Below are 25,522 nucleotides of genomic sequence, written 5' to 3'. Positions count from 1 at the left end.
GGCAGTGTCCATCACGGGTTGGGCCCAAAGACACAGTCCGCGTCCACCATCTTGCTTCCAGTGGAGACACAGCTTATGCATGTTTCATACTCAATTATTTGCTCTCAGCAACAATAAGGAAGAGAGAAGAAAAGAGCAATTTCAATTGTGCAGCAACTCCACTCTAGGAGAATCTATTCTCTTCTCTAACTGAAGGCCTGGAGTGAGATTGAGATGGAAGCTGTAAATCCACGGGTTCCCTCAGGCCCTTGGTCCATCTCTCTGCTCCCACCCACTTTCCCTGGGGGAGAGTGGTGCTGGGAACTGTTTAACAGCTGCCTCTTCAGGAGGAGAAAGCTCTGGTCTGTAGAATTTGTCAGTCTCAGTGGTGTGGATACCCCCTCCATGGCTCATTTCAAACCACCAACATGCTGACACGGAGCACAGACTCAGGAAAAGACGCATAAAGCCAGCTTTCACAAGCCAGCTCCAGGTGTTTCTAGCACATCACTGTCTGGGGTGAATCTAACATTTCAATCTGCAGACACATATTCAGGTAGCGTTGCCCAGAAACACAGACAACTGTTACCAGGAGGAAAAGGCAGCCTCCCCCAAGGCAGTAGGATGACTTCCCCAGGGTGGTCCATGGGTCTGCAACGCAGCAGCATCCTAGGGGTCCACAGGAGTGGTCTTCACTGTACTTATAGTTCAGTTCAGTTCATTTCAGTTACTCAGTCATGTCTGACTTTTTGCGACCCCATGAATTGCAGCACGCCAGGCCTCCCTGTCCATCACCAACTCCTGGAGTTCACTCAAACTCACGTCCATTGAGTCGGTGATGCCATCCAATCATCTCATCCTCTGTCATCCCCTTCTCCTCCTGCCCCCAATCCCTCCTAGCATCAGAGCCTTTTCCAATGAGAACTCTTCATATGAGGTGGCCAAAGTATTGGAGTTTCAGCTTTAGCATCAGTCCTTCCAAAGAACACCCAGGGCTGATCTGCTTTAGAATGGACTGGTTGGATCTCCTTGCAGTCCAAGGGACTCTCAAGAGTCTTCTCCAACACCACAGTTCAAAAGCATCAATTCTTTGACACTCAGCTTTCTTCACAGTCCAACTCTCACATCCATACCTGACCACTGGAAAAACCATAGCCTTGACTAGATGAGCCTTTGTTGGCAAAGTAATGTCTCTGCTTTTGAATATGCTATCTAGGTTGGTCATAACTTTCCTTCCAAGGAGTCAGTGTCTTTTAATTTCATGGCTGCTGTACTTTATTCCACCCTAAAACCTATCTCTCCCCTGCAGTAACCAAAGCGAAGGCCTAGACAATCCTCACCCAGCTTTCTCCTTCACTAGACACCCCACCCCAGGCTCATCACCCTGCCCACCAGTCTGTGTATCCTGAGAGGACATAACAACTTTGTATTTGGGAGATCAGCCTGCTGGGAGGCAAGACTTTTACAGACAGACACACACTGATTCCATTCCTGCTGATACCACAGGCTGGATAATCATGGGCAGGTCCTCAAAGTCCTCCTCTATAAAATGAGATAATACCTGTTTCCCAGAGTTGTTGGGAGAACTAAGTAAATACGGTGAAAACCATCCAGCACCCGGCAACTTCCACAGACATCCCTCCACCTATCCTCCCAAGGGAGGCGGCCTGAACCATAGCCCAGCAATGTCGTCACCTGGTGGCTAGTCTCAGAATTGCTCAAAAGGTCCACAGCTGTTCTGTATTTGAGGGCAAGTTTATACATTGGAAGTGAGAAATAGATTTAAGGGACTAGATCTGATGGATAGAGTGCCTGATGAACTATGGACTGAGGTTCATGACATTGTACAGGAGACAGGGATCAAGACCATCCCCATGGAAAAGAAATGCAAAAAAGCAAAATGGCTGTCTGGAGAGGCCTTACAAATAGCTGTGAAAAGAAGAGAAGCAAAAAGCAAAGGAGAAAAGGAAAGATATAAGCATCTGAATGAAGAGTTTCAAAGAATAGCAAGAAGAGATAAGAAAGCCTTCCACAGTGATCAGTGCAAAGAAATAGAGGAAAACAACAGAATGGGAAAGACTAGAGATCTCTTCAAGAAAATTAGAGATATCAAGGGAACATTTCATGCAAAGATGGGCTCAGTAAAGGGCAGAAATGGTATGGACCTAACAGAAGCAGAAGATATTAAGAAGAGGTGGCAAGAATACACAGAAGAACTATACAAAAAAGAACTTCATGACCCAGATAGTCACAATGGTGTGATCATTCACCTAGAGCCAGACATCCTGGAATGTGAAGTCAAGTGGGCCTTAGAAAGCATCACTACGAACAAAGCTAGTGGAGGTGATGGAATTCCAGTTGAGCTATTTCGAATCATGGAAGATGATGCTGTGAAAGTGCTGCACTCAATATCCCAGCAAATTTGGAAAACTCAGCAGTGGCCACAGGACTGGAAAAGGTCAATTTTCATTCCAATCCCAAAGAAACACAATGCCAAAGAATGCTCAACCGCACAATTGCACTGATATCACACTATAGTAAAGTAATGCTCAAAATTCTCCAAGCCAGGCTTCAGCAATATGTGAACCGTGAACTTCCAAATGTTCAAGCTGGTTTTAGAAAAGGCAGAGGAACCAGAGATCAAATTTCCAACATCCGCTGGATCATCAAAAAAGCAAGAAAGTTCCAGGAAACATCTATTTCTGCTTTATTGACTATGCCAAAGCCTTTGTGTGGATCACAATAAACTGTGGAAAATTCTGAAAGAGATGGGAATACCAGACCACCTGACCTGCCTCTTGAGAAATCTGTATGAAGGTCAGGAAACAACAGTTAGAACTAGGCATGGAACAACAGACTGGTTCCAAATAGGAAAAGGAGTACATCAAGGCTGTATATTGTCACTGTGCTTATTTAACTTATATGCAGAGTACATCATGAGAAACGCTGGACTGGAAGAAGCACAAGCTGGAATCAAGATTGCTGGGAGAAATATCAATAACCTCAGATATGCAGATGACACCACCCTTATGGCAGAAAGTGAAGAGGAACTAAAAAGCCTCTTGATGAAGGTGAAAGAGAAGAGTGAATAAGTTGGCTTAACTCAACATTCAGAAAACGAAGATCATGGCATCTGGTCCCATCACTTCATGGGAAATAGATGGGGAAACAGTGAAAACAGTGTCAGACTTTATTTTGGGGGGCTCCAAAATCACTGGAGATGGTGACTGCAGCCATGAAATTAAAAGACGCTTACTCCTTGGAAGGAAAGTTATGACCAACCTAGATAGCATATTCAAAAGCAGAGACATTACTTTGCCAACAAAGTTCCATCTAGTCAAGGTTATGGTTTTTCCAGTGGTCACGTATGGATGTGAGAGTTGGACTGTGAAGAAAGCTGAGTGTCAAAGAATTGATGCTTTTGAACTATGGTGTTGGAGAAGACTCTTGAGAGTCCCTTGGACTGCAAGGAGATCCAACCAGTCCATTCTGAAGGAGATCATCCCTGGGATTTCTTTGGAAGGAATGATGCTAAAGCTGAAACTCCAGAACTTTGGCCACCTCATGCGAAGAGTTAACTCATTGGAAAAGGCTCTGATGCTAGGAGGGATTGGGGGCAGGAGGAGAAGGGGACAACAGAGCATGAGATGGCTGGATGGCATCACTGACTCAGTGGTTGTGAGTCTGAGTGAACCCCGGGAGATGGTGATGGACAGGGAGGCCTGGCGTGCTGCAATTCATGGGGTCGCAAAGAGTCGGACAGGACTGAGCGACTGAACTTAACTGAACTTAGAGAAGGGACCTTCGCCTGGTGGCTCAGATAGTAAAGCATCTGTCTACAATGCAGGAGACCTGGGTTCGATCCCTGGGTCAGGAAGATCCTCTGGAGAAGGAAATGGCAACCCACTCCAGTACTCTTGCATGGAGAATCCTATGGAAGGAGGATCCTGGTAGGCTACAGTCCATGGGGTCACAAAGAGTCAGACACGACTGAGCGACTTCAGTTTCTTTCTTTCTTAGAGAAGATAAGGGCTGGTAAGGGTCTGGGGAGGATCAAGACCACCGTTTCTGAGAGGGCACCTGGTATCATGAAAGGATGTGGGGCACTAGCATTAGGTTCAGGTAACAGTTCTGCCAGATATTAGCTGTTTGACCTTCAGTAAGTTATTTAAATTCTGAAGCCTCAGTTTCCTTGACTGAAAATGGACATGATTTCTTTATCATTAGATAAACACTCAATAAGTGTCTGTTGCTCTCATCCTTGCTCTTGACCCCTCTTCCTGCTCTCCTTTTCAAATCCTAATACACATCATCTCACTGCCTGTTATAACTCCTCGGTGATTCCACCAAGTACATTTCATCAGTGCTGTTTTCAGGGGTGTTGGCTAATTTCTCTAAAGATACTCACTCCTCAATAAGAAAATCTCAAAGTCCACAGACTTATCTTCAGCACTTCATGCCCCCAAACTCTAAATTTTTAGAACATTTCATTTGTATTTGTACATGTGTATATGTATATATATATATGTGTGTGTGTGTGTGTGTGTGTGTGTATAATTTTTATTGAAGTAGAAGAGGAACTAAAGAGCCTCTTGATGAAAGTGAAAGAGGAGAGTGAAAAAGCTGACTTAAAACTCAACCTTCAAAACACTAAGGTTATGGCATCTGGTCCCATCACTTCATGGCATGTAGATGGGGAAACAATGGAAACAGTGAAAGATTTTTTATTTTCTTGAGCTCAAAACTGCAGATGATGATTGCAGCCATGAAATTAAAGGACGTTTTCTCCTTGGAAGAAAAGATATGACCAACCTAGAAAGCATATTAAAAAGCAGAGATATTACTTTGCCGACAAAGGTCCATCTTGTCAAAGCTATGGTTTTTCCAGTAGTCATATATAGATGTGAGAGTTGGACCATAAAGAAAGCTGAGCACTGAAGCATCGATGCTTTTGAACTGTGGTGTTTGAGAAGACTCTTGCGAGTCCCTTGGACTGCAAGGAGATCCAACAGTCCATTCTAAAGGAGATCAGTCCTGAATATTCATTGGAAAGACTGATGCTGAAACTCCAGTACTTTGGCTACCTGATGCAAAGAGCTGACTCATTTGAAAAGACCCTGATTCTGGGAAAGATAGAAGGCAAGAGGAGAAAGGGACGACAGAGGACAAGATGGTTGGATGGTATCACCAACTCAATGGACTTGAGTTTGAGCAAACTCCTGGAGATGGTGAAGAACAGGAAGCCTGGCGTGCTGCAGTCCATGGTGCTGCAAAGAGTCAGACATGACTGAGCCACCTAACAACAATAGTTGATTTATAATTTTGTGTTAGTTTCAAGTGTACAGCAAAATGAATCTCTCTCTCTCTTTATATATATATATGTGTGTGTGTGTGTGTGTGTGTGTGTGTGTGTGTGTGTGATTTCCCTGGTAGCTCAAAGGTTAGAGCATCTGCCCACAATGCGGGAGACCCGGGTTCAATCCCTGGGTTGGGAATATCCCCTGGAGAAGGAAATGGCAACCCACTCCAGTATTCTTGCTTGGAGAATCCCATGGACGGAGGAGCCTGGTGGGCTACAGTACACAGGGTCATAAAGAGTCGGACACGACTGGGCGACTTCACTTTCACTTTCATATATATATATATATGCTTCCTGGGTAGCTCAGCTGGTAAAGAATCTGCTTGCAATGCAGGAGACCCCCGATTGATCCCTGGGTTGGGAAGTTCCCTGGAGAAGGGATAGGCTACACACTCCAGTATTCTTGGGCTTACCTGGTGGCTCAGATTAAAGAATCCACCGGCAATGTGAAAGACCTGGGTTTGATCCCTGGGTTGGAAAGATCCCCTGGAGGAGGGCAACCCACTCCAGTATTCTTGCCTGGAGAATCCCCACGGACTGAGGAGCCTGGCGGGCTATTTTCCATGGGATTGCAAAGAGTCAGACATGACTGAGTGACTAAGCACAGAGTGTGTGCACGTGCACACACACACACACACATACTAAATGTATATATACATATAGTGTAGCTCCCTGTGCTATACAATAGGTACTTATTGTTGCCGAAACTCGGCCTCTGTTCATTGGTGCCAAATAGAAACATGGAGACAGAGTTTTGGGTGAAGTGGAAAAGGATAGCTTTAATTACTTTTGCAGGCAAAAGGGGCCACAGGAGCTAATACCTGGAAGACCATGTGATCCACCTTGGAAAGAGTAGTGAGGAGTTTTATAGTGTTCAAGGAGCAGGGCATGATCAGCTCCCAGACAGTTCTTGGATTGGTTGGCATTAAGATGATATTTCAAGCATCATTAACATTCTGGTTCATGGAGTCAGCAGTTTTCATCTGGAGGAAGTCTGCTCCCTGTGAAAAACGACTTAGAAATGTGTGTCAGGCCTTTATCTATATCTTTCGGGGAACTGGGAGTTCAGTGATTCTGTTATTTGGAAGTTCAGTTCAGTTCAGTCACTCAGTCATGTCCAACTATTTGTGACCCCATGGACTGCAGCATGCCAGGCCTCCTTGTCCATCACCAACTCCCAGAGCTTACTCAAACTCATGTCCATTGAGTTGGTGATGCCATCCAACCATCTCATCCTCTGTCATCCCCTTCTCCTCATGCCTTCAATCTTTCCCAGCATCAGGGTCTTTTCAAATGAGTCACTTCTTTGCATCAGGTAGCCAAAGTATTCAGCTTCAGCTGAAGTTTCAGCTTCAGCATCAATCCTTCCAATGAATATTCAGGACTGATTTCCTTTAGGATGTACTGGTTGGATCTCCTTGCAGTCCAAGGGACTCTCAAGAGTCTCCTCCAACACCACAGTTCAAAAGCATCAATTCTTCAGCCCTCAGCTTTCTTTATAGTCCAACTCTCACATCTGTACATGACCACTGGAAAAACCATAGCCTTCACTAGATGGACCTTTGTTGGCAAAGTAATCTCTGCTTTTTAATATGCTATCTAAGTTGGTCATAACTTTTCTTCCAAGGAGTAAGCGTCTTTTAATTTCATGGCTGCAGTCATCATCTGCAGTGATTGTGGAGCCCCCAAAATGAAGTCAGCCACTGTTTCCATTGTTTCCCCATCTATTTCCCATGAAGTGATGGGACCAGATGCCATGATCTTAGTTTTTTGAATGTTGAGTTTTAAGCCAACTTTTTCACTCTCCTCTTTCACTTTCATCAAGAGGCTTTTTATTTCTCCTTTGCTTTCTGCCATAAGGGTGGTGTCATCTGCATATCTAAAGTTGTTGATATTTCTCCCGACAATCTTGATTCCAGCTTGTGCTTCATCCAGCCCAGCGTTTCTAATGATGTACTCTCCATATAAGTTAAATAAGAAGAAGAGTTGTAATCTAAGTTCTCACCAGTTCCTTAGCCCAACTATTCTTTGTTTTTGTGACTGAATACCACATCTTCACATTTCCCAATCATTAATTCTCATCAGCATTTTACTTTAAAAGACAGGAACACATTGGCCTGTACACAGTTTCATTATTAGTTATCTATTTCATATATAGTAATGTGTATATATTAATCCCAACCTCCTAATTTATCCCCTGTTTCCCCTTTGGTAATCATAGTTTGTTTTTTATATCTGTTTTGTAAATAGTACATTTGTATTTTATTTTTTAGATTCCACCTGCAAACAATATCATATTTGTCTTTGGCTTACTTCACTCAGTATGATAATCTCTAAGTCCAATCATGTTGCTGCAAATGGCATTATTTCATACTTTTTAATGACTGAGTAGTACTCCATTGTATACACATATACTACACCTTCTTTATCCATTCCTTTGTTGATTGACATTTAGGTTGCTTTCTTGTCTTGACTAATGCTGCATTGAAGATTGGAATGCATGTATCTTTTCAAATTATAGTTTTTGCCAGATATATACCCAAGAGTGGGGTTGCATATGATAGCTCTATTTTTAGTTTTGTAAGGACCCTCCTTACTGTTCTCTATAGTGGCAGTAGCATTTCACAATTCCCACCAACAAAGTAGGAGGGTTCCCTCTTCTCCACACCTTCTCCGGCATTTATTGTTTGTAGACTTTTAAATGATGGCCATTCTAACTGACGTGAGGTGATAACTCATTGTAGTTTTGATTTGCATTTCTCTAATAATTAGCAATGTTGAGCATCTTTTCATGTGTATCTTGGCCATCTGTATGTCTTCTTTGGGGAAATATCTGTTTAGATCTTCTGACCCTTTTTTTTGTTCTTGTTGCATTGTTTGTGTTTTTGATATTAGGCTATATAAGCTGTTTGTATATTTTGGAGATTAATTCCTTGTTAGTTGTATCATTTGCAACAATATTTCAATAATACTTGGGATTTTTTTGACATATACTCATGCTGACAAAATTATGTCAAAGATGATATACAGAATAAAATGACAAGTTTTTTATTTGTTATAAAAGACTCCTCAGCCTGGGGACAGGTGTCAGACCAGGGACCTTAGACATCCCTGTCCCATTAACAAGGTCTTTCCCCAACAGCAAGGAGGCTTGCTGGGCACTGATCCTGTGATGGTCAGTGTGGGAACTCTTTCTCCCACATTCAGAATCTTCCTGAAACTTCCTGACCCAACTAGAAACATGTTGCTGAGGGCAGATTGTTGTGACCCTGATTCTGAGGACACACAGTGACCAGCATTTTTTAAGTGCTGACCAGTGTCCTTGAGGTTATAAATCCTCCCTGAGTGCCTCCTCCCAATGCCACATCTTATTTACTTATGATATCTGAAAATCATCTCATTTACTTATTACCTGAGTGCTCTGGACAAATATCTGAACTTATCTGAGCCTGTGAGCTGTCACAGGACCGGAGATGTGTTCCTGCTTCAGGAGTCTCTGGGTTTAGTAAGTGAAGCCCTTTGGATGTCCCCAGTGAGGCCACAAATGCTCCACAAACACATCTGTTCTCCAGAACCCATTCTTCAGGTGATGCTTCTGTTATGAATACTTGGCTCTACCACTGGCCCAGGCTTCTAGGAGTGCCCCTTCATGGCACCAGATTTTCCTAATTTTCTTTTTTAAAAGGAAGACTGTTCTTGGGGATAGAAAATAATTGAGGCTAGATACTAAGTTTTCTACAAGCTCATTTCTACATTTTAAATTTGAGCCACAGAAACTTGTTTACAATGAAATAAAAATGCATCAGTAGATAAGCATCAGTAACTCACCTGCTCTCACAAACACTGGATTTTTCATTCACCAGAAAGAAAAGCCATTAAATCAAAGCAAATGGATAAGGAAAATAAATTATACGGCAAACCTTGGAGATGTTGTGGGCTGGGTTCCAGATCACTGCAACAAAGCAAACATCACTATAAAGCAAGTCACACAGTATTTTTTTTGTTTCCCAGCGCATATAAAAGTTATACTTAAACTATACTATAGCTTAAGTATACTTAAACCTTTAATGCTATTAAAGGTTCAATAGCATTATATCTTTAAAATCCATGTACATACATTAATTTAAAAATAACAACTCTGATAGATTTTCTTAATGCAGGATTGCCACAAATCTTCAATTTGTAAACAAACATGCTGCTAAGTCACTTCAGTCATGTCTGACTCTGCAGCCCACCAGGCTGCAGCCCACCAGGCTCCCCCATCCCTGGGATCCTCCAGGCAAGAGCACTGGAGTGGGTTGCCATTATTTTCTTAATGCAGAATTGACACAAATCTTCAATTTGTAAAAAAACATAGTATTTGTAAAATGCAATGAAGTGAAATGCAATAAATAAAATGAGACACATCTATATATTTGTGGTCATAAGACTGGAACAAGCAGGTAACAAAACAAGAAATGCAATTATTTCACATATGCATTAGAAAAAAATGAGGTAACTGAATAACTGTTCACCTCTAGTGTTGCAATCTCTGGTATGGAGTTTTAAATGCATGCATACTTCCCACTGGCCTCACCATCTGAAAGAACAATTAGAGAAAAAAACAGACTAATAATGAGGCAGAGGCCCCTGCATCCCACTCAGGGATTTGTTTAGAGAGAAATGTCTTGTTCTTACCGCCACCATTATATGAGATGCCAACCCCATTAAAAAGTGAATGCTTTCTTCCCCACTGGCCTTCAGAGTCCATGGGACCCCACAAATGATCTTGATATATACTGCCAGACTCATCAAAGTCTGTCCACAAGGATGAAGGAAGAACCTTTCTTGCCAGGATGACTCTCCCATGGGCTAACTCCATCCATCTGCTTTTATCTTCCTCTGATTCTCTGGACAGCTAGCCTCTGCATATTTCATTAATGTAAAAATTCCGGTGTCCTGTCCACTCTTTCTTTCCCTTGAGCCTTCTGCTTAGCAACATGTGGGGGAGAGGGGCTGCTCACTTACCTTCCTTCTCTACAGGGCTGGCAAATCTAAGAGGCTCCTTTTCAGAATCTGAGCAATAGAGCAGCCCCCACCTCCTGCCAACTTGGGAAAAATATTTACCACTAATTTCTCTGCCTGAGTGTCATTTTGGGCCTTGAAATATTTTTGACTGATTTGCTATTGCTGTCCACACCTAAAGGCTAAAATCTGCTGTTCTAACAAAGTTCCTTTTCAGCTGGCTAAAAAGGCTTTGTGTGCCTCAGACATTTGCTCTGTGTATTTTCCTTCCTATGTACAGGGCTCTGAGGCTAAGCTCTTGATATGCAATACCTTATTAATTCTCAAAGTCTATGAGGAAAGTGTGACCATTATATCCACTTTACAGATGAAAAGTGAGGCTGAGAGGAGTAGAATGACAAACCCAGATCAGCCTCTTTCCAAAGCACATGTTCTTATTCTACACTTCAAATACAATCACGTTTTAAAAGCTGAGATATACATTTTACACTTAAAAAGCACAATTCAATGATATTTGAGTATATTTTTAGATAAGTACAGCCATTGAGAGTCAATTTTAGAATACTTTCATCACCTTAAAAAGAAACTTCATACCCTTTAGCTATCATTTGTTTTCCCTGCCCTCTCCAAACCCTAAGCAACTGCTCATCTACCTTCTGTCTCTGTTGAGTTCTCCACTCTGGACTTTCATATCACAGGAATCCTACAGTATATGGTCTTTGGTAATCTGGCTTTTTTCACATAATGTAATGTTTCAGGTTCTTCCATGTCATCTCATGTGTCAGTATTTCATTCTTTTTATGACTAATATTCCATGGTACAGATATACAACATTTTGGATTTGTTTCATTTTGTCTGAGCAAAAACTAAACTTTTATTATGTGTAAGCCACTATCATTGAGGTATTTTGGTTATACACAGCCAAAATAATGTTTAATAGATACATTCATACCATCTGCTGTTTCATTTGAGACCATGGCTAAGAACATAACAAGGCAATTAAAAGTGGAAGATGTTTTATGGGACTCTCTTGGTTGACAGCAGTAAATTAAACAAGACAGTGTGAAGGAAGGTTGTTGTGGGTCTGAGAACCACGTTTAGTCACAAGGCTGCCCCACGGCCCTTGGCAGAGGGCTGGGTAAGGTGGATCAGAGATTGTGGCACTCAGTCTCCAAAGCCCCTTCTCTGTGTTTCCTGTCTTCGCAAATGTACTTAGGAAACCCTGCAACTGGTCACCACCACGAAGTAAAGGACACAGATTCTAGGGCCATGGGAAAGGGGGATAGAGGGCCAAGAAAAGCCCTTTCTTCCTGAGCACAAGCCTAAGGAGGATTTAGGGGAAAGTATAGCAAAACACCCCTTGTGATGTCAAACCCACTTTCTGCACCTAAAGGAAGAGACTCTTACCTGCTATAGAAAGTGCAAACAATTCCCCTTTTAATAGAAGATGCACTAGTTGGATTGAACTTCCTTCACTTCCAATGCTGAAACCCAGAATTTCTGAAATTGAATTTTCTGCTAGAATTTAAACCTGGTTTTTGTTGACTACTCAGTGGAAGTGAAGCAGAAATTTTCCTGTATATGTTTGTAACTATAAAGCACATTTAAAATGTACATTATAAATCATAACTCTCTTGAGAATGATATGGCAAATTTACTTTCTCTTAAGACCCATCTTAAAACTTGTCTTATCAGCACATTCTTCTTCGGTTTAGATTTTCTTTCCTTCCATTATGTTACTGTGAGTCCCTGACTCTTCTGTTTACCACTATATCTCCAGCAACGATTAATATAATATTTTGCTGGGAAAGGGCTGGAAATGTCTTCTTATAGTCAGTTTGACATCGGCGAAAGGAGTCCATATGCTTCCTCAAGAAATAAATTTTTTGAGATCTTTTGATAAGACTAATGGCAAATTATTTGAAGAGAGTATTTAAAGTGTATACTGGCAGGAATTACACATTCAAGAGTAGTAAGCTTAATTGATCAAGAGATTTCTTTTTCAGATGAAGTGGTAACTTTAAGAAAATGTATTCAGTGAGAATGTGCTTTTAAAAATATATCTGAATGATTGATTTCCTCTATAACTCCTCCATAAAGAGGCTGCTTTGTTCCAGCTGAAATGAAGCCATCACTCAAGGACTATGAAAGGCATCATGGATGTGTCTGTAAAGAACTCAGCCAGAGAGACTGGTCCTTGTCCAAGCAGTATGCAACTCCCCTCCTAGGGTATGCAGAGCCACAAACAGAGGGCTCCACCTCCTCATTCTTCAATTGTTGATGTTTAGTCAGTCATGTCCGACTCTTTGCAACCCTATGGATTGTAGCCCACCAGGCTCCTCTGTTCATAGGATTTCCCAGACAAGAATATTGGAGTGGATTGTCACTTCCTTCTCCAGGTAATCTTCCTGGTCTGAGGATTGAACTCACATCTCCTGCTTGGCAGGCAGATTCTTTATTACTGAGCCACCTGGGAAGCCCCATTCTTCATTTTGGGTGGTTATATTTGCTGTGCTGAATTGTTTAGGTTGCCTTGCACTCCCCCACAAGAGGCCTCCAGAGTTTCTAGGACTTAGAGATGGTGGGTAACAGTGACAAGGTATGTGTGTATGTGTCTGTGTTGTGAGAGAGAGAGAGTGTGTGTGTGACATTTTGTTTATCCATGTACCCACTGTTTGATATTTGAGTTGTTTCTACCTTTTAGTTATTATGAATAATGTTGCTATAAACATTCGTGTGGGCTTCCCTGGTGGCCCAGTCAGTAAAGAATCTGCTTGTAATGCGGGAGACCTGGGTTTGATCCCAGGATTGGGAGGATCCCCTGAAGGAGGGAATGACAACCCACTCCAGTATTCTTGCCTGGAGAATCCCCATGAGCAGAGGAGCCAGGCAGGTTGCAGTCCATGGGGTTGCAAAGAATCGGACACGACTGAGTGACTAAGCACAAACATTCGTGTACAAGTTTCTGAGAACATATCTTTTCAGTTCTATTAGGCACATACCAAGAAGTAGAATTACTGGATTATAGGGTAATTCTATTTTGATCATAGAAATCATCTAAGGATCAGCTAGACTGCATTTTGGGCTTCCCTGATGGCTCAGCAGGTAAAGAATCTGCCTGCAGTGCTGGAGACACAGGAGATGTGGGTTTGATTATTGGTTCGGGAAGATCCCCTGGAGTTAGAAAATGGCAACCCACTCCAGTATTCTTGCCTGAAAAAATCCCATGGACAGAGGAGCCTGGCGGGCTATTGTCCAAAGGGTTGCAAAGAGTCTGACATGACTGAGCAGCTAAGCACAGCTTGGTGTGAGGTAAGGGTCTAACATCATTATTTGGCACCAAACTATCCAATGTTTTGAGCACTATTTGTTGGAAAGATTTTTCATTTTTCATTGAATAGCCGTGGCACCCTTGTTGAAATTAGTTGATCGTGTTGGCTTTTTCCTGGACTCTCAGTTTATTCCATTGATCTATACGTCTGTCCTTGTGCCAGTACCATATTATCTATGTTATTGTTGTTTTTTAATAACTTTTGAAATCTGGAAGTGTGAGTTCTCCTACTCCTCTTTTTCAGGATTATTTTGGCTATCTTACATTCCTTAGAAAACTGTATTAAACTTGCCTGCTCTGACCTTGCTGAACTCATTTATTAGTTATAATAGTTTTTAAGTGGATTCTTTAAGATTTTCTATGTAGAAAATCATGTTATCAGCAGATTGTGATAGTTTTACTTCATTATTTATGATGGTTTATATTCCCTTTTCTTGCTTAATTGCCCTCACTAGAACCTCTAGGACAATGTTGAATAGAGGTCGTGAGAGTAGATATCCTTGTCTTGTTCTCGGCCTTAGGGGGAAATCATCCAGTCTTTCAACATTAAGTGTGATGTTAGATGTAGATTTTTCATTGATGTGCTTCATTAGATTGAGGGATTTCTATCTATTCTTTGTTTTTCAGCTGTATTTACTATAAAAGGCTATTGGATTTTGTAAAATACTTTTTCTGAATTTATTGACATAACCACTCTAGAGTCCAGTGATTTTTGTGCTTCAGACAGATACTAGTTTCAGTCAGTTATATTCATGTATTACTATGATATTATGATTTATAATAAGAAGTACATATTTAATCTTCATCCGCATTCCAGTCACAAAGCTCCTAAAACCCTTGGAATTTCCTAAGTTTGGAGAGCTTAGAAGGTGTCTTATGTTGATGGGATGCCTTTTAGAAAGCACGTAAGCCTGGGGCTGGTTTCCAGGGGAAGAGACCATGTGATTAGAACAGTGAGACTTTCAGTCCCACCTCCCAGCACTGGGGGAGGGGAGAGGGGCTGGAGGTTGAATCAGTTGCCAACTACCAATTATTTAACCAATTATAACTGTGTGATGAAGCTTCCAGTAAAAACAAAATGAAATAAAACTTGTTCAGAGAGTCCTGGGTTGATGAACACAGAAATCAGGGTAAGTGGCATGCCCAGCAAGATCATGGAAACTCCATGCATCTTTCCCACATACTTCGTCCTATGTGTCTCCTCCATCTGGCTGATCCTGAATTATGGCTTTTTGTAGTGAACTGGTAACCTACTAAGTAAAATGTTTCTCTGCATTTTGTGAGATACTCTAGCAAATTAATTTAACCTAAGGAGGGGATCATGGGATCTTTTGATTTAAGCCAGTTGGTCAGAAGCACAGTGACAACGCGAACTTGCATTTGGAGAGTCTGCACCCACAGTCAATGTCCCATGAGGTCCTGAGCTCTATCCATTGGACAGAGGGCTTACAAATGTCCCACATCCCCCAAGACACTGGTGCTAGGCTGCTTGCAACCCCAGAAAACTCTTATAAATTTCTGGCACTTAATGCAGGCTTTTACTTCCTATCCCCTTACTGTCAAGCCCGCTTTCACCCCTCGCCTTGTAAGAAGGGGGAATGACCTGGGATCTAAGTCCTTCCTCTAGAGCACAGTTCCCATCTGTGTGTCGAGCAAATTGTTGAGCTCTGGCCACTCCTTTCCAAGTGATGATAAGACAGCCAGGGTCACTTCCTCTTTTTTCCTTGGCCAACTTCCCTAAGTTTCCACGATAAAGCCTGCTCCCTATCCTATAGGAATTTTCAAGGACTTTTCCCCTGAAACCTGATATACAATAGTGGCAATCACAAAAGATCCACTTTGCAAAAGGGCACAAGACCCTGGAAACTGAGCAGTGGGTTCACAACAGTGATTTTCTTAAAGGACAGAAAACCAAAGGCACCAGGGCTATTTCTTCAGGTTCCACGCTGCCCATCACTGCCCCTCTCCAACAGGCATCCCTATGCTTCAACCCTGAACAATCATCTGTTTCCATTTTCCAGATTTTTTCTCTTGCCTCCACTTCTTCGAAAAAGATGTCCAAAAAGTCTGAGTATTTTCTTCTTTTTTCCTCTGCAATACAGATTAAACCATTACTACTTAATGATTAATTAAATCATGTAAATTTAATTACTACATTAAATCACTACAACTATTGCTGAAATTAAGGATATAGTGAAGAATGAGGAGTGGGAGACAGAGGGGTGGGTTCTGCCTGGGTTGGCTTTGTCCTGTTCCTAGAACATCCTAAGGAATTCTCAGAGGGTGGGAGCTGTGTGAACAGCAGAAGATAAAATGCTGAGACTGCTCTGTTGCTGGTGACCAGAGCGACAGAACTCAGTTTCAGAATGCTGGTAAGAATTAGTGGTAGCAGGAGAGGAAGCAGATCAGTACTGAGGGTAGGAGCAGGCAGAATCCTGTTTCGATATGCAGTTAGACCCAAGTCATAGCGGGAAGGTAAGAATGAAACTGTATTAAGTCCACACCACGTACAGGGCATTGTGCTAAGAGCTTGTACACATTCTTTCATGTACTCCTATAACCTGGAAAAGTGTTATAGTTTGGTAATGTAATGTTTAATTTAATGTTTGGTTCTGTTCATAACTACCTGGTTTGCACAGATGCATGCACCTGGCTTCAAGGGACATGAGGAAAAGGCTCTTTTAGTGTTGGGTGAAACCAGAGAGGAGAGAACACAAACTCTGTGCATTCACTTTTGTGAACCCTCCAAACAGGGGAAGTAATTCATCATGTTCATGGATGCCTAACTCTGGAGTAAAGCAAGGAAGTGCTTATCTCTAGGGATGGGAACCTTGTGATTTGTAGGGGACACAGGGATTCCTGGGGTGCAGGGGTGTTCTATCTAGTGACCTGTGGTGCTTATGTGGATGTTTCTTTATAATTCATTAAGCTATACATTAATTGTTATGTTCTTCCAGTATTGTTTTTCACAACTAAAAAGGTCTTTAACAGAGAATACTGTAAACGGCTTTGGAGCATAAAATGTTCCCAGTGTTTGGGGTTTTCCCTAGGATTTATTCCCAGATATGGGCAATAGAACAGATGGCGTGAACATTTTATGATTCCTGATACACATTACATTTGCATTTCTACCACTACAAGTACGTTTAAACATGTGCCCAAATGACCATTAAGTGCTTGTATTTTTCTTTGTTGAACTATTTATACATATCTTTGAAAATTATTCACTAGAGAAATCCAGTCATGTTTAGGATGCTGACTACTAGCAGTTTGAAGGCAGAGAGGTGTCCATGGAGATGAAGCTACTAAAGACACCAAGCGGGGAGGGTGTAACTGGCAGGAGCAGCTGGTGTCCTTTCCCCAGGCCGCAGGTGCAGAGCTGTCAGAATCCTTTCTGTTTGGCTCCACCCATGGGAGAAATCTTGTTCACGCTTCAGAAGCAGGAGACCAGGCCTCTAACTTGTTTCTGACCTGCCTGGACACTGCCTGGATTCTGTGCCTGCCTGCAAACACAGCAAGTCAGGTGGAACTTTAGATAAGAAAGGGAGTGGTCTTGGAATTCTTTAGCCCCTGGAGGTCTGAACAATCCCGTGGAGTCTAACAAAATCCTATGGTTCACAATGTGAAACAAACAGCATTGTAAAAAGATTAAGGTAAAACCAGAGCTACATTTTTGCAGGCAAACTGATAATGGTATCAGTTTGCAGCCTGGGATTACAAGCTGAGCCCCCGAAACTGCAATTTGTAGTCTTGCCCATTGGATGGATGCATCCCCTGGGATCTTTTCCCAATTAGGACTCCAGATTGTTGCTAATGAGGGACTTCCCAGAGCTAAGTCTGCATGTTGGTTGGCCCAATTTTGTGATGTATGTGCTGTTACTTTTCTCTATTGTTCCTATTTCTCTTCTTTCATTGACTGCATATTGCAATTAAGTCCATTAATTCTCTATGATATATTGAAATTGTTTATGGTGTGTGACAAGCAGTTTGTTTTGTTAATGAATCCTTCAAACCTAAAACAAAACTAAAACTTTTGGTAAAACACCAGTGTTCACTGAAGCAGCTCATGGGACAAGACTTGGGATGCAGAGTGAACATACTTCATATCTGCCTGAGAGGAGCAGGTCCAGAGGGGCTCAGACAAAATGAAACAAAGCAACTGAGACACAGAGCTGGATGAACACACACAATGGCGAAGGGTGGACAACACACACAGGCAGAAGGTGGAAAGGAGCGCTTGAGCTGGGCCAGATTATTATTATTGGCAAATTCAGACTTAAATTGAAGAAAGTGGGGAAAACCACTAGACCAATATAGGTATGACCTAAATTGAATCCCTAACGATTATACAGTGGAAGTGAGAAATAAATTTAAGGGACTAGATTTGATAGACAGAGAACCTGATGAACTATGGACAGAGGTTCGTGACACTGTACAGGAGACAGGGATCAAGACCATCCCCATGGAAAAGAAATGCAAAAAAGCAAAATGGCTGTCTGGAGAGGCCTTACAAATAGCTGTGAAAAGAAGAGAAACCAAAAGCAAAGGAGAAAAGGAAAGATATAGCCATTTGAATGCAGAGTTCCAAAGAATAGCAAGAAGAGATAAGAAAGCCTTCCACAGTGATCAGTGCAAAGAAATAGTGCAAAGAAAACAATAGAATGGGAAAGATTAGAGATCTCTTAAAGAAAATTAGAGATACCAAAGGAACATTTCAGGCAAAGAGGGAATCAATAAAGGACAGAAATGGTATGGACCTAACAGAAGCAGAAGATACTAAGAAGAGGTGGCAAGAATACACAGAAGAACTGTACAAAAAAGATCTTCATGACTCAGATAATCACGATGGTGTGATCACTCACCTAGAGCCAGACATCCTGGCATGTGAAGTCAAGTGGGCCTTAGAAAGCATCACTATGAACAAAGCTGGTGGAGGTGATGGAATTCCAGTTGAGCTATTTCAAATCCTGAAAGATGATGCTGTGAAAGTGCTGCACTCAATATGCCAGCAAATTTGGAAAACTCAGCAATGACCACAGGTCTAGCAAAGGTCAGTTTTCATTCCAATCCCTAAGAAAGACAATGCCAAAGAATGCTCAAACTACTGCACAATTGCACTCATCTCACACGCTGGTAAAGTAAAGCTCAAAATTCTCCAAGCCAGGCTTCAACCATACATGAACCATAAACTTCCAGAAGTTCAAGCTGATTTTAGAAAAGGCAAAGGAACCAAAGATCAAATTGCCAACATCTGCTGGATCATGGAGAAAGCAAGAGAGTTCCAGAAAAACATCTATTTCTGCTTTATTGACCATGCCAAAGCCTTTGACTGTGTGGATCACAAGAAACTGTGGAAAATTCTTCAAGAGATGGGAATACCAGACCACCTGACCTGCCTCTTGAGAAATCTGTATGCAGGTCAGGAAACAACAGTTAGAACTAGACATGGAACAACAGACTGGTTCCAAATAGGAAAAAGAGTGCATCAAGGCTGTATATTGTCACCGTGCTTATTTAACTTATATACAGAGTACATCATGAGAAATGCTGGGCTGGATGAAGCACAAGCTGGAATTAAGATTGCTGGGAGATACATCAATAACCTCGGATATGCAGATGACACCACCCTTATGGCAAAAAGTGAAGAACTAAAGAGCCTCTCAATGAAAGTGAAAGAGAAGAGTGAAAAAGTTAGCTTAAAGCTCTACATTCAGAAAACTAAGATCATGGCATCTGGTCCCATAACTTCATGGCAAATAAATGGAGAAACAGTGGAAACAGTGACAGACTTTATTTTTTGGGGCTCTAAAATCACTGCAGATGGTGACTGCAACCATGAAATTAAAAGATGCTTACCCCTTGGAAGAAAAGTTATGACCAACCTAGACAGCATATTCAAAAGCAGAGACGTTACTTTGCCAACAAAGGTCCATTTAGTCAAGGCGATGATTTTTCCAGTAGTCATTTATTGATGTGAGAGTTGGACTATAAAGAAAGCTGAGCGCCGAAGAATTGATGCTTTTGAACTGTGGTGTCGGAAAAGGCTAGGATTGCAAGATCTATCCAGTCCATTGTAAAGGAAATCAGTCCTGAATATTCATTGGGAGAACTGATGTTGAAGCTGAAACTCCAATATTTTGGCCACCTGATGTGAAGAGCTGATTCATTTGAAAAGACCCTGATGCTGGAAAAGATTGAAGGCAGGAGGAGAAGGGGATGACAGAGGGTGAGACTGTTGGACGTCATCACCGATTCAATGGACATGAGTTTGATGGACTGGGAGGCCTGGCATGCTACAGTCCATGGGATTGCAAAGAGTTGGACATGACTGAGAGACTGAACTGAATTGAACTGTAAGATACTGGCTCCTTGGAAGAAAAGGTATGACAAATCTAGACTGTGTATTAAAAAGCAGAGACATCACTTTGCAAACACAGGTCTGTATAGATGAAGCTATGGCTTTTCCAGTAGTCATGTATGGATATGAGAGTTGGATCATAAAGCAGGTTGAGTGCTGAAGAACTATGGTGGTGAAGAAGATTTTTGAGAGTTCCTTAGACAGCAAGGAGATCAAACCAGTCAATCCTAAGGAAATCAACTCTGAATATTGGTTGGAAGGACTGATGCTGAAGCTGAAGGTCCAATACTTTGGCCACCTGATGAGAAGAGCCGACTCACTGGAAAAGACCTTTATGCTGGGAAAGATGGAGAGCAGGAGGAGAAAGGGATGACAGAGGATAAGATGGTTGGATGGCATCACTGATTCGGTGGACATGAGTTTGAGCAAACTCCGGAAGATAGTGAAGGACAGGTAAGCCTGACGTGCTGGAGTCTGTGGAGTTGCAAAGAGTCGGCCATGACTGAGTGACTGAATCACAACAGCAATAAGAAGTTTAGACATGGGGAGTAGGGTGGGAGGAGAAGCTAAAGAGCTGTGAGCAAATAGGGAACTGCATGGAATGGGTGAAATGTCAGGCATGTTTGAGATTAGTCTTGGATGTCATGCTCAGAGTTAAACTTTACCTTGTAAGTTGGCATTTTCCAAAGTATGTTATAACTTGACTCAGACACTAATTTAGTAAAGCTCAGGAAGGATTTGCTTGAAAAAATAAGAAGGAACATGGAATCCCAAGGTTATGTATGTTGTGACATACCAGATTAAAGAATTTAAACTGATGTTCCCACAGCAGTAGGGATTGTGACTATCTCAGAAGGGACCAGTCTATACATTTCCCAGAGTTTTCTGAATTTGTGCCCCATCTCCTTTCTTGGGAAGTATTTCTCAGAACTGCTGGTCTGGAGCACGCTGATGGAGCACAGTGGGAATTGCTGATGTAGGTGAACTGGATGCCAGCTGTGGTACAGTGCGTGCAGGAGATAAGCTATGTTCTGTTCTTCCCATGAGCCCTCACCTTCCTCTCCACTTTCCCCCTTCAGTAGCTCATCAGAAATGTGATCCTTTCAATGAAACCCTACTATATTGTCAGTAGCACAACCACATCTCTGCATGAAACGTGAGCTGTTTGAGGTAGACCTGTCTGCCCCCACCACAGACCCTCTTCCATGGTACACTGGTTCCTTCTACATGTATTAATGAGCCCCTGTGTGCTGTGCTGTGCTTTACTCAGTCGCTCAGTGATGTCAGACTCTGTGACCCCGTGGACTGTAGCCCACCAGGCTCCTCTGTCCACGGGATTTTCAGGCAAGAATACAGAGTGGGTTGCCATTTCCTCCTCCAGGGGTTCTTCCTGACTCAGGGGTTGAACTCGCATTTCCTGCATCTTCTGCATTATAGGCAGATTCTTTACAACTGAGCCATAGTGGGGAGTCCTAATGAGCCTCTACGGTATACCAGTGCCCCAAGTGCTTAGGGTACAACCACGAATGAATCCAAAAAATACTCTATCTCCATCATTCCAATAGAAGGACAGGGACACTACACAACAGTCATGATAAATAAGGAAATGGTATAGTGTGTTAGGGGATAAGGCTCAGGAGAGTGGTTTCAGTTTTACATCAGGAGGTCAGAACAGGCTTCATCAAAGAGAAGACCTCTGAGGAAAGACTGGGAGGAGATGATGGAGTAGATATCTTAAGGAATAGTTTTCCTGGCAGAGGCAACAACTCTTGTAATGGCCCTTGAGGGGACTGTATGTTCCAGGAACAGGAGGCCAGTGTGGCTGAGGCAAGAGCCATAAGAGAGTCTGAGATCAGAGCAGAAACAGGGAGCCAGGTCAGGTCCATCTAGACCTGGAACCTCACAATGCCCATGCCAGAAGGGGCCTCGAAGATTTGCATGATGATCCACCACTTGCTGGTCAGATGAGAAAATGAGGTGGACAGGGTTGACAGGCACTGAAATAGACCCTGGTTCCTGTGCAGTTTCTCAAACCCAGCTCTTGCTAGTGAGGACCCTGCCTGGGTCCTGTGCAGGGCTGTGCCCTCCACTCTGTCCAGACGTCCAGGAAAGACCAACCAGGTGGCCACAACCGCGGGTCAGAGACTGGGTGGCTGCCGTTGCAGCACTGCCACCAGGGGGCGCCGGGCCAGCGCGCAGCTTCTCCCTTCATCCCTGGAAACTCCCCGATCGGCTCCTCAGGACTGCCCCCACCTGACCCCAGCTCCGGCCCCCGCGGTGGTTCCTTCCCACCCAGGCTTGTCCGCTTTTGTCTCAACTAACCTCCGGCTCACTCCTCTCTCTCTCCGCCTTCCCCCGCCCCTCTTACCTCTGCCCGAGCTGTGGGGTGAGACAGCCCGGCCTGAAGAAGAGCTCTGAAAAGGGGACCCCCCAACCCGGGTTTTGAGGGGCGGAGGAGTGGGAGATGCGGAGGGGCGGCTGCGGGCGGGGGCGGGGGCGGGGCGGGGTGGAGTGTGCGCATCACCCGAGTTGTCTACCCTGCTCCCCCGGGGCGGGCTCTTGCTCCTTCCCTGTTGTTTGCTGCTGAGGGGTCTCCGGGGGCTCGTTTGGAGCCAGGGAACAGGGCAACCTGGGAGTAAGGGCCGAAGAGAGATTCAGAGAGGAGGTGGGGGGACTCTGCCCGCCAGAGCCCCTGGGAAAGGAGGCTGCCTCTCCCCCTACCCTCACTCGCAGGGTTTATCGCCTTTCATCAGCCACAGCCCCGGGAGGGGACTGAGGCACCAGAGGAAGGCTTCCAGGCACCTCCTTTCCTGCCTCTGGTTCCTGGAAGTGTCAGGACCAGGACAAGCAGGGGGTGGACACACCGCTCTGCTCCGGGCCGCCCAGGAGCCCACAGGGCTGAGGCGGCGCTGCTGCAGCCCCTTATCAAGGCTCTGTGCCCAGGCCACACCCGCCTGGCACACACAACCAGCCCGGAGAGGAGAGACGTCCAGAGAGCCCCCTCCCCACTGCTCCACAGCCTGGGGGGCCGAATCCAGCTTGGGGTGATGCAGGTCTCCCCCCACCGCCCTCCAGTGCCTCCGACTGGTCCCCACCCTGACCTGGGGTTGCTTTCTGGGCCTCTGAGGCCTGAACCCCGAACCTGAAGAGTAGAGATCAGCGGGAGTCCCCAGGCGCCTCCCCTGAACTTTGGTCTGGCTGAATGGAGCAAGGTTCCCCTCTCCAAGGGCAGACTTCCTGCTGGCCAGAGGCCGGGGAAATCCCAGAAGCCAGCTTCCCCTGCCCCACAGGGACTCCCAGCGGCCAGGCCAGGGCAGGGAGCTTCTGGGCCCTCCCACAGCAGAGGGAGTGCCAGGCAGGGGGAGAGTCCAGAGCACTGGGGGCAGGGCTGGGGCTGGGGCCTGCCAAGGACAGAGGACTGGGCGAGAGAGGAGCTGGGGAGACCAAGGAGCAGGGCCAGAAGCCCAGGAGGGAGGGAGAGGGGACTCCCTTCACCCTTCACTTCTGGGTATCAGGCTGTATCACTGTTATCCTGCTCAGGGGAGAGGGTGAGGGCACAGTGGAGGTGGGCAGCCAGGAGACACAGAGAGGTGGGTGCCGGGTTTGCCTGTCAGGCCTAGGAGGAGGGGATCTGATAGTGATGGGCTGAGGTGGAGAGGAGACAGCTGGCAAGACCCACTTTCTCCCATGGGCTGGAACGTGGTGGTCCCGCCTGCCCCCACCCCTACCCCCACCACACACAGTCTGCTGGGGGGAGGAAAATAGGACAGGGGGGAAGGACAGAGTGAGAGGGAGGGTGTCCTCGTGGCAGAAGGCAAAGTCCCACCCCAACCTCCCATCCCCTACCCAGGCACCCTCCCACCCACCCCCAAACCCCCCGCAGGAGAGAAGGCAGCACACAGGGGCTGGTGCTGGGCATTTCGGTGGTTATTCTTGTCCTGTTTCCCTAGAGATCTTGCCCCCTCACAACAGCTGTGGTGGGTTCCTCCTCCAGCTCATCCCTGCATTCCAAGGCTCCTCATCCCCTCCACAATGGCCAGAAACCCTTTTCTGGGCTCTGTTAGGTGGCTGCATAAGTGTTCTAAACACTGTGGTTTCCTGGGTGTGCCTCAGGTCTTCCATTAGTAACAAGTCCAGGGCAGGGACCTTGACCTCAGGTCACAAGCCAGTCCATGTGGAGAGGGGATGGGGGAGCCACCAATGGATTTTTACAGCTCCAGATCCTAATGAAAGATTCCCTGTCTCTCCATCACAACCTGCCCAAACCTAACCTTACATCTCTCCTTTCTCCACTTTCTTCTCAAATCCAGGCCATCAGCTTCTCTCAACTTCCTGGTCTTCACCAACTGGTCTACCCTTCTCCCACTCACTGAGGCTGGAAACCTGGAGTCATCTTCATTCCTTCCTCCAACAGCACAGATACAGGCTCACATCCAGCCCTGCCTTTTTCAGGGCTCCAACCCAGGGCACAAAAGATAAGTAAGGCAGTGACCTTGCCCTCAAGGGCGTCACCACAGTGTTCCTGCTGCTGCTGCTAAGTTGATTCAGTTGTGTCCGACTCTGTGCGACCCCAGAAATGGCAGCCCACCAGGCTCACCACCCCTGGGATTCTCCAGGCAAGAACACTGGAGTGGGTTGCCATTTCCTTCTCCAATGCATGAAAGTGAAAAGTGAAAGTTAAGTTTCTCAGTCGTGTCCAACTCTTCACGACCCCATGAACTGCAGCCTACCAGGCTCCCTCATCCATGAGATTTTCCAGGCAAGAGTACTGGAGTGGGTTGCTATTGCCTTCTCCCACTGTGGTGTTAGTCGCACTGTAATAAGTTCTATACTGGAAGGCCTGAGAGCTTTGGAGTCAGAGAGCTGCATTTCCACTGGGGGCGTGAGGAAGGCAGCCTGGACTGTTTCTGTGCTTCCTTCATGGAAAGGACGAAGTTCTGCTCACCAGTGACTGGCTGGGGGACTTGGACAAGTTACCTCGCCTCTGAGCTTTTGTTTCCACAACAATATGGGGATGGTAAACTCTTGCAGGATTTGGGAGGATTAGCTGTGATGATAGCTAACATTTATAACCCTTATTAGGTACCGAGCCCTCTCCTAAGAGTTCTATAGGGACTTTTCCCTCTTTGTTGACAGCTGCCTAACCTGGGGTCTGAAAGCTTCGAACTTTTCAGAGCCTCAGACCAAGACTCTGGGGCTGGGCTGATAGATGCAGAAACTGTGAAAGAGTTGTTAACCAAAACTTTAGAAATGGAGATCTGATTGAAATAAAAAGGTAATTATTGGAGACTTGTTAGGACGGCAGCCCAGGAGATACAGATTCAAGAAGTACTTGAAACTGTTGTGCCCTTAACCTCTAGCCCAGAAAGGAGGACTTGGAGGAGGAAAGGGCAAGGAATGGATGAGGGGGAGGAAGAGGTGGAAAGATAGGGAAAATAAGAGGAAGTAGCAAGTGAAACAGAAAAAAGGAAGTGGGTATTATAGCTGCATA

At 44.4% G+C, this 25,522-nt stretch overlaps 1 protein-coding gene across 2 annotated transcripts in view; it reads left to right on the top strand.

Annotated features, from left to right (window-relative positions):
- The window catches only part of LOC109579134 (CD48 antigen-like), a 90,406-nt gene extending 65,090 nt beyond the window's left edge, over positions 1 to 25,316 (top strand). For both annotated transcript variants that reach the window (XR_011565281.1, XM_070784190.1), the window contains exon 6: positions 24,342 to 25,316. Coding sequence is in view for 1 of the 2 variants with exons in the window: in XM_070784190.1 (XP_070640291.1) it covers positions 24,342 to 24,404 (63 nt within the window). In the remaining variant the exon portion in view is untranslated. The remainder of the gene's footprint in view (positions 1 to 24,341) is intronic.
- Positions 25,317 to 25,522: the final 206 nt, after the last annotated feature.

Source organism: Bos indicus, chromosome 3 (genome assembly GCF_029378745.1).
Source record: "Bos indicus isolate NIAB-ARS_2022 breed Sahiwal x Tharparkar chromosome 3, NIAB-ARS_B.indTharparkar_mat_pri_1.0, whole genome shotgun sequence".
NCBI lineage: Eukaryota > Metazoa > Chordata > Mammalia > Artiodactyla > Bovidae > Bos > Bos indicus.
The sequence above is the reverse complement of the archived record's forward strand: the minus strand, read 5'-3'. Positions and strand labels throughout refer to the sequence as shown.